Raw genomic sequence first — 14,796 nt, 5'->3', positions numbered from 1 at the left:
AAAAAAAAAAAAAAAAAAAAAAAAAAAAAAAAAAAAAAAAAAAGTATAATGAATGGAATTTAAGGTTCAAATCCAATTAGGAGATGCTTATTACATTAAAGCATCCTCCGTTTATATAAAACAGAGGATACTGCATTCCCCCCCCGCCCCAAACGCTTTTCTTAAATCAGTACAAAATGGTCTCTCACTCTTTTTGGGTCAGACATGAGTGGGTTTCATATGGATGTCATGGGGAGTTTCTGGGAGGCAGAAAGGTGGGAAGGAGAGGTGATTTAGCACTCTGGGGGGGGGGTGGCTGGATAGTAGTAATGCTGCTTCCCCCAGTGGTTCTGGATTCTCAGGTTTTATTTTTTAATAACTTCCACCCACACATAGATGCATATATACACACAGACACACCCATACATTTTCTCTACATAACATTTAACAGACCATTTACATCTTTGGTATCCTGCTTTTCTCCCTCAATACCATGTCAGGAGCATTTTTCCGTATTATAAAAGGATGTTGAAAACACCATTGTGAGCATACATTCTGTGGCATGCTGAATGCTCGGGGCATTCTAAAACTTTCCTGCTGTGGTTGGGGTTGTCAAAAACAGCCTTCCACATAACTACTGGACGGACCTCTGAGTCCTTCCCTGAGATCACCAGCGGGGGATTTTCTGGGCCTAGGGTCTGAGCATCATTAAACAATTCACATGCTACAGTGGCCTAGGAAGCTGCAGCACTGCTCATCATCAGGCTCTGTGCACAGGAACCCAGAAGCTCAGAGGCTTTTCACACTCCCTTCCTTTGGCCGTGGCAGTCCACCCTTCATTTAAAGCACCTGCCACCCTAGGAAGGTGAGGCCTGCCAAGGTCATCTCTGCCTTGTGCTCTTGGCCTGGTTGTGAGCAGGGGGGCAGATGCTGAGCCATTCTGCTGGGAGAGGAGAGAGAGGCCAGTGCGAGGACAGAATCAACGTGCCTCGTGGCTGATGAGGACTCCCCCTCGTTAGTAAAGAAATCCAAGAGCAGAATGTGGTTTTCTCCTAATTAATAGAAATTCACAGAGCGTGGGCCTGAGATGCACAGGCTGGCCCTGTCAAGAACAGATGGGTGCTCCGGATGGTTTCATGAAATCCAGCTCTAAGACTTGCAAAACAACTTGGCCTTTCTCGGAAGTTTGGTGCCTTCGCTGCGTCCCCTCCCCAGTGACTTGGACAAGGGGTTCACCCCAAGGATCCTAAGAGTATGTTCTACTGGATCCCCCAGTACGTTCTAAAGAGAATGGGCATGTGGGGTGTGGGGTGGGGGCCAGCCCTGCCTGCCACATGGGACGGCACCACCCAGCAGCCTTGTGATGGGCCCCACGACCCACTTGCTCCCAAAGGGGCATGATCGGCACTGGCCCCAGCCACATGCTCTCCGTGGGCTGAGAGCCATGGTGCCCACGGTCCTCGGGGAACTCTGGTGGGGGAGACCGACACAGAAACAGGCCATTCGACACAGCACGACAAGGGGAAGTCAGGAGGCACTAAGCCAGGAGGCAACCACTCTTCTCTGGGCTGGTCGAGGGGCTCGCGAATCCGTAGCATCTGCTGATTCCCATGGCATAGATGCTCCCACTAGGACCAATGACAAGCTATGAAAATGGCGTCACACCTCTGCATGAGCCCATCCTGTGGCCCTGGGAGGCGCTGTCCCCCCAAAAGGAGACCCCGAGGATGTGCGGCAGTTCCCAGGAGAAGGCTGGGGTAGAGGAGGGGCCGAGCAAGGATGCCGGAGGGCGGAGGGTGGGAGGTGAACAGCGACAGCTAAGGCTCCCCAGGCCTGGATTAGAATTCACCAGAAGGAACTGGGATTTCACACCAAGTACAAGAGGAAGAGACAGAAGCATTTTAAGCAAAATAGCAACATGATCAAGTCTGTGACTTGGGAGGATGAAATGGGGAAGGTTTCTTGTCCTCTGTCCCCTGTGCATCAACAAACCTCATTTCCTTCAACTCTGGTTTTTGTCTGGAATCCTCCCTTCTTGTAGTTCCCTCTATCCTGGCATTATTTCTTGACTACAGAGTTGTCTTGACTGTGTTCCCACGTCCCCCTGGCCCTCTTCCTCCCAGTAGACAATGATCTTTTTACAAAAGAAATTGAACCACGTTGTTCTCCTGCTTAAAAGCCCCCAGCGGCTTCCCACTGCATTTAGAAAGGATCATAACTGGGGCCTGCAGGCCATCTGAGCTCTGCTCCATCTCACAGCACACCCCACCCTTGCCACGTGATCCCGCCACGCTGGCTACTTTGTTTTTTTTCCTATGAGCCAGGTTCATTCCTGCCTCGGGACTGGCCACTTGCTTCTCCCTCTGCCTGAAAAGCTCTTCATCTGCCGCCCCTTTTCCCACCTTGAAACGCTCAGCTCGATATTCCTCTCCTCAGAGTCCAGTTTCTACCAGGTCTGACCAGCTGAGATTGGACAACTACAAAATCTGGGGAAATGCATAAAACAATTCTTTGCAAGCATCGAGTGCCGCCAATGCAGGGCTACAATCCTTGAGGGAAAGGATGCACATCAAGGCGAGCTCCACATTCTCTCTGGATTTCTCTCTGCAGCATTTTCCAAACCATGGTTCAGGAGTGGGAGCCCAAGCTGAGAGGGGTGGTCCTGCTTGATGGGGGACTCAGAGGCTGGAGTTCAGAGATGCTCTGATAGCTGGGTCTGTGGAGCAAAGTAACAGAAAGGAGAGAGCCAGGTACCTCCCTAGAAATGCCTGCTGGATCCATGGCTGAATCCTATGCTGGGCAGCACAGTGTGGGGTTTGGAGGCCTAGCAGAGAAGAGAAGCTGGCAGGCCAATTGCTGAAGAGACTTCAGAGGTCTCACACTGCTGCCAAGATGGCAGAGTTCTGGCTGAGCCCAAATTGGTGTCCTCAGTGAATACTCAGGGGACTCAGCAGCTGCCCCTGAAAGGTCATGCCCCAGGAGGAAAATCAGGCCCTAGGACTGGGTTGAAACTAACATATACCTGCCCAGGAATGATCTGGTCTGCTGACCCTTCCACCTGCCAGAGCAGAAGGCACTCAACATTCTCTAGCAGGAGATAACACCCAGGAATCTCTACCAGATATCCCACATGATGTCCAACATAAAATTTTTTAAAAAATCACTAGACATGTGAAGAAGCTGGAAAATGGGACTTAACCAAGAAATAAAATAGTCGATAAAAACAGACCCAGAGATAATCCAGATACTGGCATTAGCAGACAAGACCTTCAAAATAACTATGATTATATATTTTTAAAAATATAGGAAAGATAGATGAAATGAATGAAAAGATGGGAGTATTTCAATAGAGAATGAGGATCTCTTAAAAAGGATAAAATGTATATCCTAGAGTTGCAAAATATAACAAGTGAAATTAAGAACTCCTTGGATGAAATTATCAGAAGATAGGATACAACAGAATACTGAATTAGTGAACTAAATAACGAGTCAATAGAAAATTCAAACTAATGCACAAAGGTTAAAAAAGGGGGAAAAATAGAACAGTTTCAAAAGATGTGGGATATAATCAAAAAGTCTGGATTCTAGGAAACAAGAGGAAAATAGGACAGAATAAATATCTGAATAAATAATAACCAAAAATTCTCCAAATATGATAAAAGACTTGAATCTACGATTTTAAGAAGCTCATAAAAATCCAAACAGGATAAATACAAATAAAACCACACCAGGCCCATCACAGTCAAATTGCCAAAACCCAAAGATAAGAAGGAAATCTTAAAGGCAGCCAGAGAGAAAATAACACACTTACTTCAGGAAAACAAAACCAAACAAAAAAACCGTGACAAAAACAACCAATTTTTTTTTAACAGAAACTGTGGGAGCCAGAAGGCAATGCAATGAGATCTTCAAAGTGTTAAGAGGGGGAAATCTCTGCCTACCTAAAATTCTGAATCCAGCAGGGGGGATAATATCTCTTAAAAGTGGAAGTTGAAGTTTGTTTTCATAAAAAGAGATAGGAGAGAATTCATCACCGGCAGATCCTCACTCTGAGAAATGACAAACTCTTTAGGCAGAAGGAAAACAGATCCCCAGGAGTGAGAGCAAGAATGGACAGCACAGGACCGTGTGGGAGATCCAGTAAATGTAGAAGATTATCGCTTGCCTGGAATAACAATAGTAACAATGCCTTATGAAGTTTATCATCCATGGGCATAATACATATGACAAAAATGAGGAAAAGAGAAAGAGTAAATGGAAATAAACTATTAAAAATTTTGCATTATTTATTAACAATTATTAATTTATTTGGGATTTCTGTATTATATGGTAAAAGTACTAATTTAGGGTACATTTAAATAATGAATAGATACATTCTGAAATCTCTAGGGTAAGCACTGAAGGAATGATACTAAAATGTATAGCAGAATGAGCTAATGGAGAAGACAAAGGAATAAGAGAAAATACTTACTCATACCAAAAACAAAGGTAAGAAAGGAGAAATAGAACGGAACAAAGAAAATACATGGTAACAAGGGAGACAAACACCCAATTCTAGCATCACATGTATGAAATATATGTGGACCAAACACCCCAAGTGAAAAGCAGAGATTGCAAAACTGAGCCAAACAAAAACAAACCAGCCACATGCTGTTTCAAAGAAACACACTCTAAATATAAAGATGCCCACAGGTCGAATGCAAAAGGGTGGATGGTCTAAAAGAAGTTAGATTCCATGAAAACACTAAGGGAAAGAAACTGATGTGACTACTTCCATATCAGACGAAGCGCAATTTGGTCAAGAAGCATGGGAGGTAATGAGGGGCATTTCATCATGATCAAAGAGTCAAGTCAGCAGGAAAACATAATTGTAAGTCTGCATGTATCTCATAAATAATATCCAGATATATGAATCAAAACTAACATAACCAGAAGAAGAAATACACAAATGCACATTCAGAGATTGCAAACATATCTGGGTAAATAACAAAGCAAATAGCTGGCCCATCAGTAGATCTGATCAGCACAATTAACCAGCTTGGCCCCATCACAATACTCAACAACGGCAAACTATTCATTCTCTACAAGGACACCCAGAATATTTACCCAAATAGACCATAACCTGGTCAACAGAATAAATCTCAAATTTAAAAATAATTAAAATAATATAGTTATGGGCCCCTGGGTGGCTCAGTCGTTAAGCGTCTGCCTTCGGCTCAGGTCATGATCCCAGGGTCCTGGGATCGAGTCCCACATCGGGCTCCCTGCTTGGCGGGAAGCCTGCTTCTCCCTCTCCCGCTCCCCCTGCTTGTGTTCCTGCTTTCGCCATGTCTCTCTCTGTCAAATAAATAAATAAAATCTTTAAAAAATAATAATATAGTTATGTTTTCTGACAACAGTGAAATAAAACTACAAATCAGGAACAAAAATATAACGAAAAAATTCAGCAGGTGCTTGGAAATTCAGCAACACACTTCTAAATCACCCATGGGTGAAGGGAGACGTCACAGATGGAAACTAAAAAGTGCTTTGAAGTGAACGGACATAAAAGCACAACATATCAAAATGTGTGGGACGTAGCTGAAACAGTGCTCAGAGAGACATGCAGAGATGTAAGTGCATAGATCACAAAAGAACAGCTGAAAATCAATGATCTAAGCTTTCAACACAGGAAGCAAAAAAAAAAAAAAAAACAGCTAACTAAATCAAAAGAAAGTGAAAGAAAGGGAAGAATGAAGGTATAAATGGAATCCAGGGAAATAAAATACATACAATAAAGAAAACTGACAAAACCCAAAGGGATCTTCTAAAATGACTGATAAAATTGCCAAGGGGCAGGGGGGGCGGGGGGAGGGAGGGAAAGGGGGAGAGAGAGAGACTGGGAGAGAATGAATGAGTGGGTACAAAGGGCTTGACACTGAACATCTTACAGACATCAAAGACCACAGTGAGAATATCATGAGCATTTCATCCTGGGATTCCTGAACAGCGAGAACCCTCCATACGTGTGGACAATGACTCAGGGATGCCCATGTCTTGGCCAAATCACAGATGTGGTTAAGTGCAGAGCTGGGTTTGACCCCCGATTAAGTCCTAAGTCCCTGCTCTTTCCATTGTCCTTTTTAAGACCCAACACGGAGGATGATTGAGGTGTTAGCCAACCTATGGTGATAATCATATTGAAATACATAAATGTATCAGGTCGACACATCGTGCACCTTAAGCTTATACAATGTTATATGTCAATTACATCTGAAAAAGAGAGAGAGAGAGAGACCCAATGTGCAGACTTAGGACTTGGACTGCCTGATAAACTCTTGGATCTGAAAACATGAGCTCTGATCTTGAAGTGCCAACACCGCCCCTCCGCTGTCCCACCCGATACCCAGCGGAACAGCCCAAGGAGGGGGCGGGCTAGTGTCCCAGGCAGTGTGCAGGAACACAGGGGGCGAGTGCCCAGGTGGCAGTCCCAGCCCCGCCCCTCCTGCCGCATGACTGCCCGGTACTCAACATCCCTGTGCCCTCCTTCTCTGCTAAGTGGGGATGATGCGGTACCTCCCCCGAGGGCTGCCTGGGGAGCCTCCCCTGAGGAAAGGGGGTGGTCAGCAGTCTAGACAGCTAGCAAGAGGCCGAGGCAGCAGCTGTGCATTATCAACCTACCTGGGGGCCATTGCTTGGGGTGGTCGGAGCTTGCCCTGGGCCCGCAGAACACCCTGGTCTTTCCTCCTCCTCTTCCAAATGTGCTTCTTTTACTCCTGCTCCATTGATGTGTCCTTGAGGGGCACTGGACACTTCGGCACCTCCCCAGACCAAGGACTGAGCGCCAGAATTGACATCGTATCTGGAATTCTCCATGCCTAAGGAAGGCCCCATCCACCTGTCAGCTGGACCCGATTTCTCCTCCAAGGGCAGCCCGTGGGTTCTTGGGGTCAGTTGCCCTGAGAGCCGAGTCACCTGCACCCCCCTTTCCACAACGTTCCCCTTGTCCCCCTGCATCTTGCTTTCCCCCTGCAGACCCTCCTCTGCTCTCACCACACGGCCCACCGCGGTGCTCGCCCCCACCGCGACTTCCGTCTCCAGGACGCGGATCCTGTGCAGAAGGTGGGCATTCTCCCCCCTGAAGGCCCGGACCGTGTCTTCTAATCCCAGCACTACGCCCTTCATCAGCTCCTTGTAACCGACCCTGAGCTCCGAGATCAGTGCCTTGAGCTCCTGGTTTCCCACGGTGACGTGCTCCATCACACCTTTGGATTTTCTGAGGCTCTCCCATGTGGCTTTGTGAAGCTGGGCCACGTGACTTTTCAGCTTCTCGTTCTCCTGTTCGAGCTCCGAAATTTTGCCGTAACTTTTCCCGTTGCAGTCTTCAAGGTCGGAAATGACCTGCCAGCATTGGTCCAGCTCCCCCTTTAAGTGAGAGATGTCCCCTAACAGTGTGCTGTTTTCCTGTTCAAGCATGGCGATCTTTGTCCCATTTCTGTCCCTCTCTTTTTCAAGGATGCGTAGTTTTCTACGGCATCTCTCTCGGTCGCCCCAAAGCTTGGCGTTGTCATGTAAAACCTGGCTTCTCTCTTTTTTCAGTCCAGAAATGAGCTGCTGGAACCTTCTCTTCTGCCTTTCAAGGGCTCTTGGTGGCCGTTTCCGACCCAGCTCAGCAGGCCCCTCGGGACGCAGACTCACGTCATCCAAATCAGGCACCATCCCAGGAAGAACCGCGCTGGCTCCCAAGGCCTCCGTCTCTCCTGGTCTAATCTCTTCACTAACCTCCCTGGGTTTGACTTCCCTGGCCAAACAAATATCCAAGCCCTGGTTTCCCAAAGCCTGCCGGGAGTAAGCCTTCCCCTGGCAGTGGGGCCATTTCCAAGGCAAGTTCCTGCTCTCTCCCGCTAGCGTGGAGGCTTGCGGCCACCGCCCCCCACCCTCAAGCTCCAGGATGGAGAGTTGCTGGAAACAAGCTTCCATCTCCTTTTCAAATTCGTCTAGTCTGAGCTCAGAACTGCCAGGTCCTTTGCTCAGAGCCCACGGGTTACTGGTGGATTCAGTTCCCTTGGGTGAAAAGGTCAATCCGGGAGCCGGTGTCAGACCTCCCTCTGCCACTAAGAAGAACATATCCTGGCCAGCACGTTCCACGGGGCCAGGCTCCTCCGGGACATCCCCATGGCCCAGACTGGACCCTTCTAGAGGCGATGCCTCCTCCTCCTTCTCTTCTTGCCCTTCGTCCCCAGGGCTTTCCTCTTGCAGATGCAGAGCCTTTCCAGCCCACACAAGAGTTTCCTTCTTGCCCTGCCCTGCAAGGAGCTGAGCACTGGCTGGAGACAGCCTCTGGGCACCCCGGGCCCTGGCTGTGGGGTGCTCTTCCTCCTCCTCTGATGAAAGCCCTCCCACCCTCCCCCTCCCACTCAGGGGTTTGGGCCCCTCCGTTGACACTGAGACCTCCTGTAGAAGAGGCAGTGGGAGATTTGGCCTGGGCCAAGGGCAGGAGGCAGAGGCCTGGGTTTCTAAAGCCCCGTTCTCGATGCGCACACCACCCCGCAAGTTCGGGTTCACTCGGCTTTCCTGACTTAGCTTGCTCCCGTCTCGGTGGACGTCTTCCTCCTTCCTGCCCCAGGCCTGCCTCACCCCCTGCTCTTCCATTCTCCACTCTGGTCCTCCTCCGTCTTTCCGAGGGTCTTTCAGACCTCTGGGCCCTCTCCTGGGAAATCGCCGACTTGAAGTCTGTGGGGACTCCTGGCAGAGGGGGGCTTTGGGGGTCCTTGCCCAGTGATGATCCCGACGTGGCTGTCCTATGGCTCTGGCATCCAGCACCTGTTGCATTTGGGATTCTTGTGGAGAAGCCTCCTGGAGCAGTGGCAGCAGGGAAGAGGGGTCTCTGGCTGGCCCCCAGGGAGGGAGTGTGGACGTCTGCACCAGGAGAAAGGACCCCTGGGACTGGGCAGCTGCTAGCCTCTGCCCCAAAATCCAGGCCAGCTCCACGGGGAGGGGTGAGCCGTCCCTGTACTGCCCCGGGGGGCAGCCACAGAGGAGAAGGAGAGCCTGTTCATCCAAGCTAGGCTCAGCAGGAGTCGGCTAGGGACGGGAAGAGAAGAGAAGGTATGAAGCAGCCCCTTCCTCCATTTAGCCCCCCACACCTCTGTGACCTCATCTCCTGATGCTCTTGGTGTTTCCTCACCTGGCCTTATAGGCCTCCCTAACATACCGAGCCCAACACCACCCCAGGGCCTTTGCACCTGCTCTCCCCTCTGCCCAGAATATCCTTCCCCGGATCCCCTCGTGGTTCACCCTCCATCCATTCACATCTCTGCTCAGACATTACTTCCTCCAGCAGCCCCCTGGTCATTTCACCACGCTGTGTGTGTTCCCCTTTACTGCGCTCCCACCCTCTCACAGCCTGCTGTGTATCTGTGTGTGCACTGCCTCCCCCCTTTATCCCTGCAGGTCCAACACGTAGCCTCAGGCCACCAGCCATGTTTCAAGAGCTCAGAAGCTTGGGGTTCATGGCTCCCCTTCTGCACGGCACAGGCGTAGCACATTTCCATTGTCATGGAAGGCTTCAGTGGATGGGCGGTGTAGACGGTCCGCTCCGAGGGCCGGGGCCCTGGGCCTAGACCAGTGCCAGGCCCCCAAGATGCATTTCATAGATATTTTAAACTATATTTTTACATACACTTCTTCAATGCAAGTAATCCATTCTGTTTCCTCAAACCTCCCTCTCAATTATCTTCCAAACCCTTCTTTAGCCCCTTCTCCCACCTCCCACATGCAGTAGGGCTGGTCAGACCCGGCTGGCACCCCGGGGCACACGGGAAGCCTCCGGCCTCACCGGTCCACAGTCAGATCCTGTGACGTCTTCCAGGGACTCATCCGTGGTCTCCAGACCTGGCACCAAAACAGAGGGGCCTTGTCCAGCCCCGACGCATCCCCAGGAGCAGTGGCCCTCAGAGGGCTGGCCTGGGAGGCGAGAGGACCCCAGGAGTTAATGAGACCCTCCTGGGAGTTTTGTCACAACTGCCACTAGCGACTGAGCCCCCAGCTCTTGGGATGACCTGGCACTTCTCACTGACTCAAGGCGCTCGAGCCCCAGAGGCGGCCTAAGGATCACCACCACCTGCCAGGTAAGGAAACCACGGCTTGGAGACTGGGAATGACTGTCCTCTGACGCGCAGTGGACTGGGTCTGGAAGCCACCTTTGCCGACCACGAAGCTCACACAGGTGGCAAATCCCATGACACCTCCCTCAACCCGGGCACCCTCAGGGTCCCACAGGGTCCTAATCCCCTGCCTCCAGCCCCGCCCGCACAGCAGGCATGCAGAAAGGAGCTGGTCTTGGCTTCACCACCAGACGGGCCCCTCCTTCTTCGCCGAGGACAAATTTGACCATGTGACTTGCCAGCTCTGTCCCCCAGAAATAGGATAGTGGGGGAATGACAGCTGTGTGGGTCAGCGGCACTGCTGGCTATAAATAACCCCCTCATCTCTAACCGCATTCGGCCTTGGCAGACTGTAAGTAAGCCACAGACTCCCAGTGGGACATCGTGGCTTTGGGGCTCCCCGAGTATAGTGGCTTTTGTCACAGGGAATCCGGAAGCCGTGCCCGAGACTGTGATCAGAGACACTGGTTCCCATTAGGGACAAGTCAGGGACAAGGGGCTCCCCAGCCCCAGCAGCGCCCAGAAACCTCGCACCTGTCGCACACCTGAGCTGTCAGGAGTGGGGTGGGGATAGGACAGTCATCCCATGGCCTCCTGCAAAGAGCCCTCCTCCGAGACACCGCCGCCCCGCGCTGGCACGGGCGGTGAGGTGCTAACAGGAGTGAGCCCACCGGTCAGCTGAGCCCAAGTCAAGGGCCTTGTCATGGACGTTGAGGCTCTAAGCCCACCTTCTCCAGCTGTGTGACATCAAGCAAGCGACACTACCTCTCTGAGCCTCAGCTTCCTGTCTGAGGAGCGGGCAGTCCCCCCGCCCCCGGCCCCCGGCACATCGTCCTAGGTGAGCTAGCCTGTCAGCTGGTGTCCCTGCAGGTACCCCACACACCTGCAGAGCCCCCCGGTCCAGCGGCACGGGCGGAGCAGAGGGGGGCTTGCGGGCCTTGTCTTCTGCAGGCATCCCGTGCGTCCTCCCTGGCCGGGGACAGTGGTTCATCCTGAATACGGCTCAGAGCATCCTTGAGGAAGACACAGGAAGAGAGCTGGTGAGTGTCCTCACAGCGGAAGGGTTCCCTCCGAGCCCAGCCCAGCCCCAGCGACTCCAGGAGGGAGCCAGATCCCCACCCCTGCTGAGGAAAGCAGAGGGCACGCGGCCTGACCGTGGCCTTGTGCTCCTGGTCCTGCGGGCCAAACTCCCTCCTGCTAGCACCTCTCTGCTCAGCAGACATGAGGCGCGGCAGCCCATTCTCTGGGGAGCTTGTCTGTCCAGCCAAGATGCGTCTGGGCTCCCCAGCGGGGCACCACAGGCTCCCAGGTCCTCTCCTTCCTCTGGGTCCCATACAGCAGAGGCAGGGGTCTGCCCAGGGGCTCCGGGCGGACCTGTCCCTCAACCGTCAACAAGTCCCCAATGCTGCAGTCGGGTGTCTCCGGGCGGCACCCCCTCCCCCTGGCCTCTCCCAAAAGGCAAGCCCGGTGTGCAGGGAGGAGCCTCCCTGAGCCGGCTCCCACCCTGCAGAGCATTATTTAGGGACAGCTCAGCTCTGACCCATCGTCCACGAGGGGCTGGGGACGAGTCTGGGGAAGACCCCCCCGCCCCTTCTAGCCAGGTTCTAATGGCTGTTATTTGCTTCCCTTGCTGCCTCCCCCACTAGACCATGAGTCCTTCAGGCCTTCAACGTGGCTTCACCTGGTCTGCACCCCCACCTTAGCCTGACACACGTTAGGTGCTTAATAAATGTTTGATAGTTAGATGGAAAGGCAGAACCTGCAGAAAGACAGGTGCTCAGCACTTACTCAGCAAGCACTTATTAGGCTCTGACTGTGTGTCAGGTGCTATTCTAGGTGAGGGGGGAAACAGAAGTGAATAGGTAACACCTGTCCGTCCCCTTCTCACCTGCCCCCCAGCTCCTCACCTGCTCTCAGCAGAGCCCTGCATCGACTCCCAGCTAGGCCTCCTTCTTCCCCTGCCCCCCAGTCCTGCTCGCAGTGCCAGGGAGCTCTGCTGGCATGCACTCTCCCACCTACAAGGCGTCCCTTGGCTCCCCCCAGTCTGGGATGAGTTCAATGCTGCAGTGGGGTACTGTAGGCCATCCATGGCTGCCAGGGGTGCCCCTGATGCTCCTCACTCGGGTTTCTGCTCATGGCAGCCTCCCTGCCCCTCCCCACCCTGGTTCGTGCCTGCCTCTGCACCTCTGCATATGCTGTTCCTTCTGCCTGGATGGCACGTCTTCCTAGGAAGGATGTGGGTTGCCTGCACCTCACTCTCTGCCCCTCCCTTCCACACCCCACTCAGCATCAGAGCAATCCCACTGAAACAGAAACAGGATCAGGTGGTTCTCCTGTTTCCAACCTTTGAAGCTTCCCACTATACGGAAAGAGAAAACCGCTGCCCGGGGACATCGCCCCCACCCTCATTCTGCTCCTTAAAGGGACCCTGCTCCCCCCCGTGTCAGAGCCCTGCGCCCCCAGTGCCTGCTGTCTGCCTCTCCTTCTGCCCCTCTGCCCAGCTAACCAGCTCCCCTCTGGGCTCAGCTTAAAGGCCAAATCCTCCACAAGGCCTTCCCTGGCCCTCCCCCAAATTAAGTCCGCTCTCTCCCTCAAGCATCTCCTCCTAACGCTGAGTTTGGGACCTTCCCGTTGTCTGTGTCATGTCCAGCATCCTCACAGACCAGGAATCTCAACACTGGCCGCACCGTAGAATCACCCAAAAGCTTGTAACGGTCACAAAGCAGGGCCTCAGCCCACAGCCCCTGCAGCCAGACGGGCCTGGGTGCCAGCATCGTGCTGTGGGCGCCAGGCCCACTGACCCGCGGTGCGTGGTGCCGCCTCTTGCATTGATCCGCCTGCTTCCCGCGTGATCAGAATGAAGCACTTCTGCCAGTGTCTCATGGGCACCACTGGAAAGAGGCAGAGAAGGGAAGTGGAGGAGAGAGAGGGCAGAAGAGAAAGGAATGAGAGGAAGAGGAGGGAACCAGATGGAGAATGGGAGAAACAGAAACTCCGCTTGGAAGCCAGCAGGAGAGCGATAGCAAGGAGGACAAAGGAGCGGGCCAAGGAGAGCTGGGAGGGCAGCATAAAGACCAACTCTGCCGCACCATTCTATGCCGTTTGGATTTCCTTCCGATGCCCAAGCTGACTTCAGCTCGGTTCCACAAATACTTCCTGAGCATCAGCTAAGGGACAGGCCCTGTTCTGGAGCTGGGGATGCCACCATGGATAAAACTCAGAACCCCTGCCTCGGGGAGGTGACCTGATGGGGAGGAGGGGCCATCATAGAAGACGATGCTACCCCCCCTTCATGTGACAAGTGACAAAATCACTGCTCAGAGAGGGAGAGTGACTTGTCCGAGATCACACAGCACACGGGATGGGAGAACAGAACCAGAGCGCAGGTCTTGAACTGGATCCGGGCTTTCTCTCACCCTGTCGACCCCTCTCTGCTCAGTCTGGTCAACTCTTCCTGCCCTCCTTTACTCACGGGAGCAGTGACCTCCAATTTCACAGCAATTTAGCTTTCATGTGCAATTATTTTGAAAGATAAGCAAAAAGAAGAACATGAGGAATACAGAGCAATCCAGACACAAACATGATCCATGTGTTAGAATATACCCTTTTGGGGCACCTGGGTGGCTCAGTTGGTTAAGAGACTGCCTTTGGCTCAGGTCATGATCCTGGAGTCCCGGGATCGAGTCCCACATCGGGCTCCCTGCTCGGCGGGGAGTCTGCTTCTCCCTCTGACCTTCCCCCCTCTCATGCTCTCCCTCTCTCTCTAATAAATAAATTTTTAAAAAATCTTAAAAAAAAAAAAAAGAATATACCCTTCCGGGCTTTCTTCTTTGCAGAGACATTTAAATTCTTCCAAAAGTCTGTTTCTACAGAATGTCCATTTTTGCTTTGTGCATTTCTCATGTGATGATATCGAAGGACCATGTCCCCACAAGTTCCTCTGTAATGTGGTGTTTTATAGCCGTCTAATAACCGCTGACGTATGGAACGCCTTCACTTACAAAGGCCGTTCCTTCTCATGGGACATTTAGGTAGTTTCCAATGTTCACCAACTATAAACAGTGCCGAGGTGCCTTTAACATCTGACAAATATTCAGAATAGAACAGAATCTCGAGCTTTCCCGTATTTATTTTGTAACTAACACATTTGATATCTCTGCATAAGGCCACTAACCATTCTTATTTCCTTGTACATTACTTGTACCTTTGTGGCTTTGCTACGTTATTTTTTTGACATCACTCACCTGTGTGAAAGCCCCTGATACCAAGTGTGCAAGAGTCACCTCTGCACAGACGCAGAGTGAGCCAGGAGGGGCCGCCTGGGACCTGCCCAACAAGGAAACGATTCTCGTAATCGCCACCAGGGGTCGCTCTGCCCACACTGCCGGGCAGAGAGGCTCCAACAGCGTCCGCATTCCCGACGCTACCGTCACCAGGAGCAGGATCTCAGCTCGGGCACGACAGCCTGACACTGGCATTTGTAAGTGTGTGGCTTCCCATCTCCCTGCACAAGCCTCCCTCTAGGCCAGGCCACGGTCCCGGGGCTGTCCCCTGCCGCAGCAGTCTGCAGACCAAGTCTCCACCGCCGCACCTGTGTCTGTCTCCCCTATAAGCTTTCAAAGAGCGGGCTCACCCTTCCAGCCCCGGTGCCCGCACGCTGCCTGCGACATGG

At 52.2% G+C, this 14,796-nt stretch overlaps 1 protein-coding gene across 1 annotated transcript in view; it reads right to left on the bottom strand.

The window, feature by feature from the left end:
• CUNH4orf50 (chromosome unknown C4orf50 homolog) overlaps positions 1-14,796 on the bottom strand; it is a 106,794-nt gene that overhangs the window by 75,017 nt on the left and 16,981 nt on the right. Inside the window, exons 5-7 of the mRNA XM_032399737.1 lie at positions 11,008-11,137; positions 9,797-9,924; positions 6,640-9,042 (exon numbers count right to left, since the gene is read on the bottom strand). Coding sequence (XP_032255628.1) covers positions 6,640-9,042; positions 9,797-9,924; positions 11,008-11,137 — 2,661 coding nt within the window. The remainder of the gene's footprint in view (positions 1-6,639; positions 9,043-9,796; positions 9,925-11,007; positions 11,138-14,796) is intronic.

This window comes from Phoca vitulina, unplaced genomic scaffold, assembly GCF_004348235.1.
Source record: "Phoca vitulina isolate PV1807 unplaced genomic scaffold, GSC_HSeal_1.0 scaffold3, whole genome shotgun sequence".
Classification (NCBI taxonomy): domain Eukaryota; kingdom Metazoa; phylum Chordata; class Mammalia; order Carnivora; family Phocidae; genus Phoca; species Phoca vitulina.
Note: the sequence above shows the minus strand (reverse complement) of the source record. Positions and strands in the feature narration are given on the sequence as shown.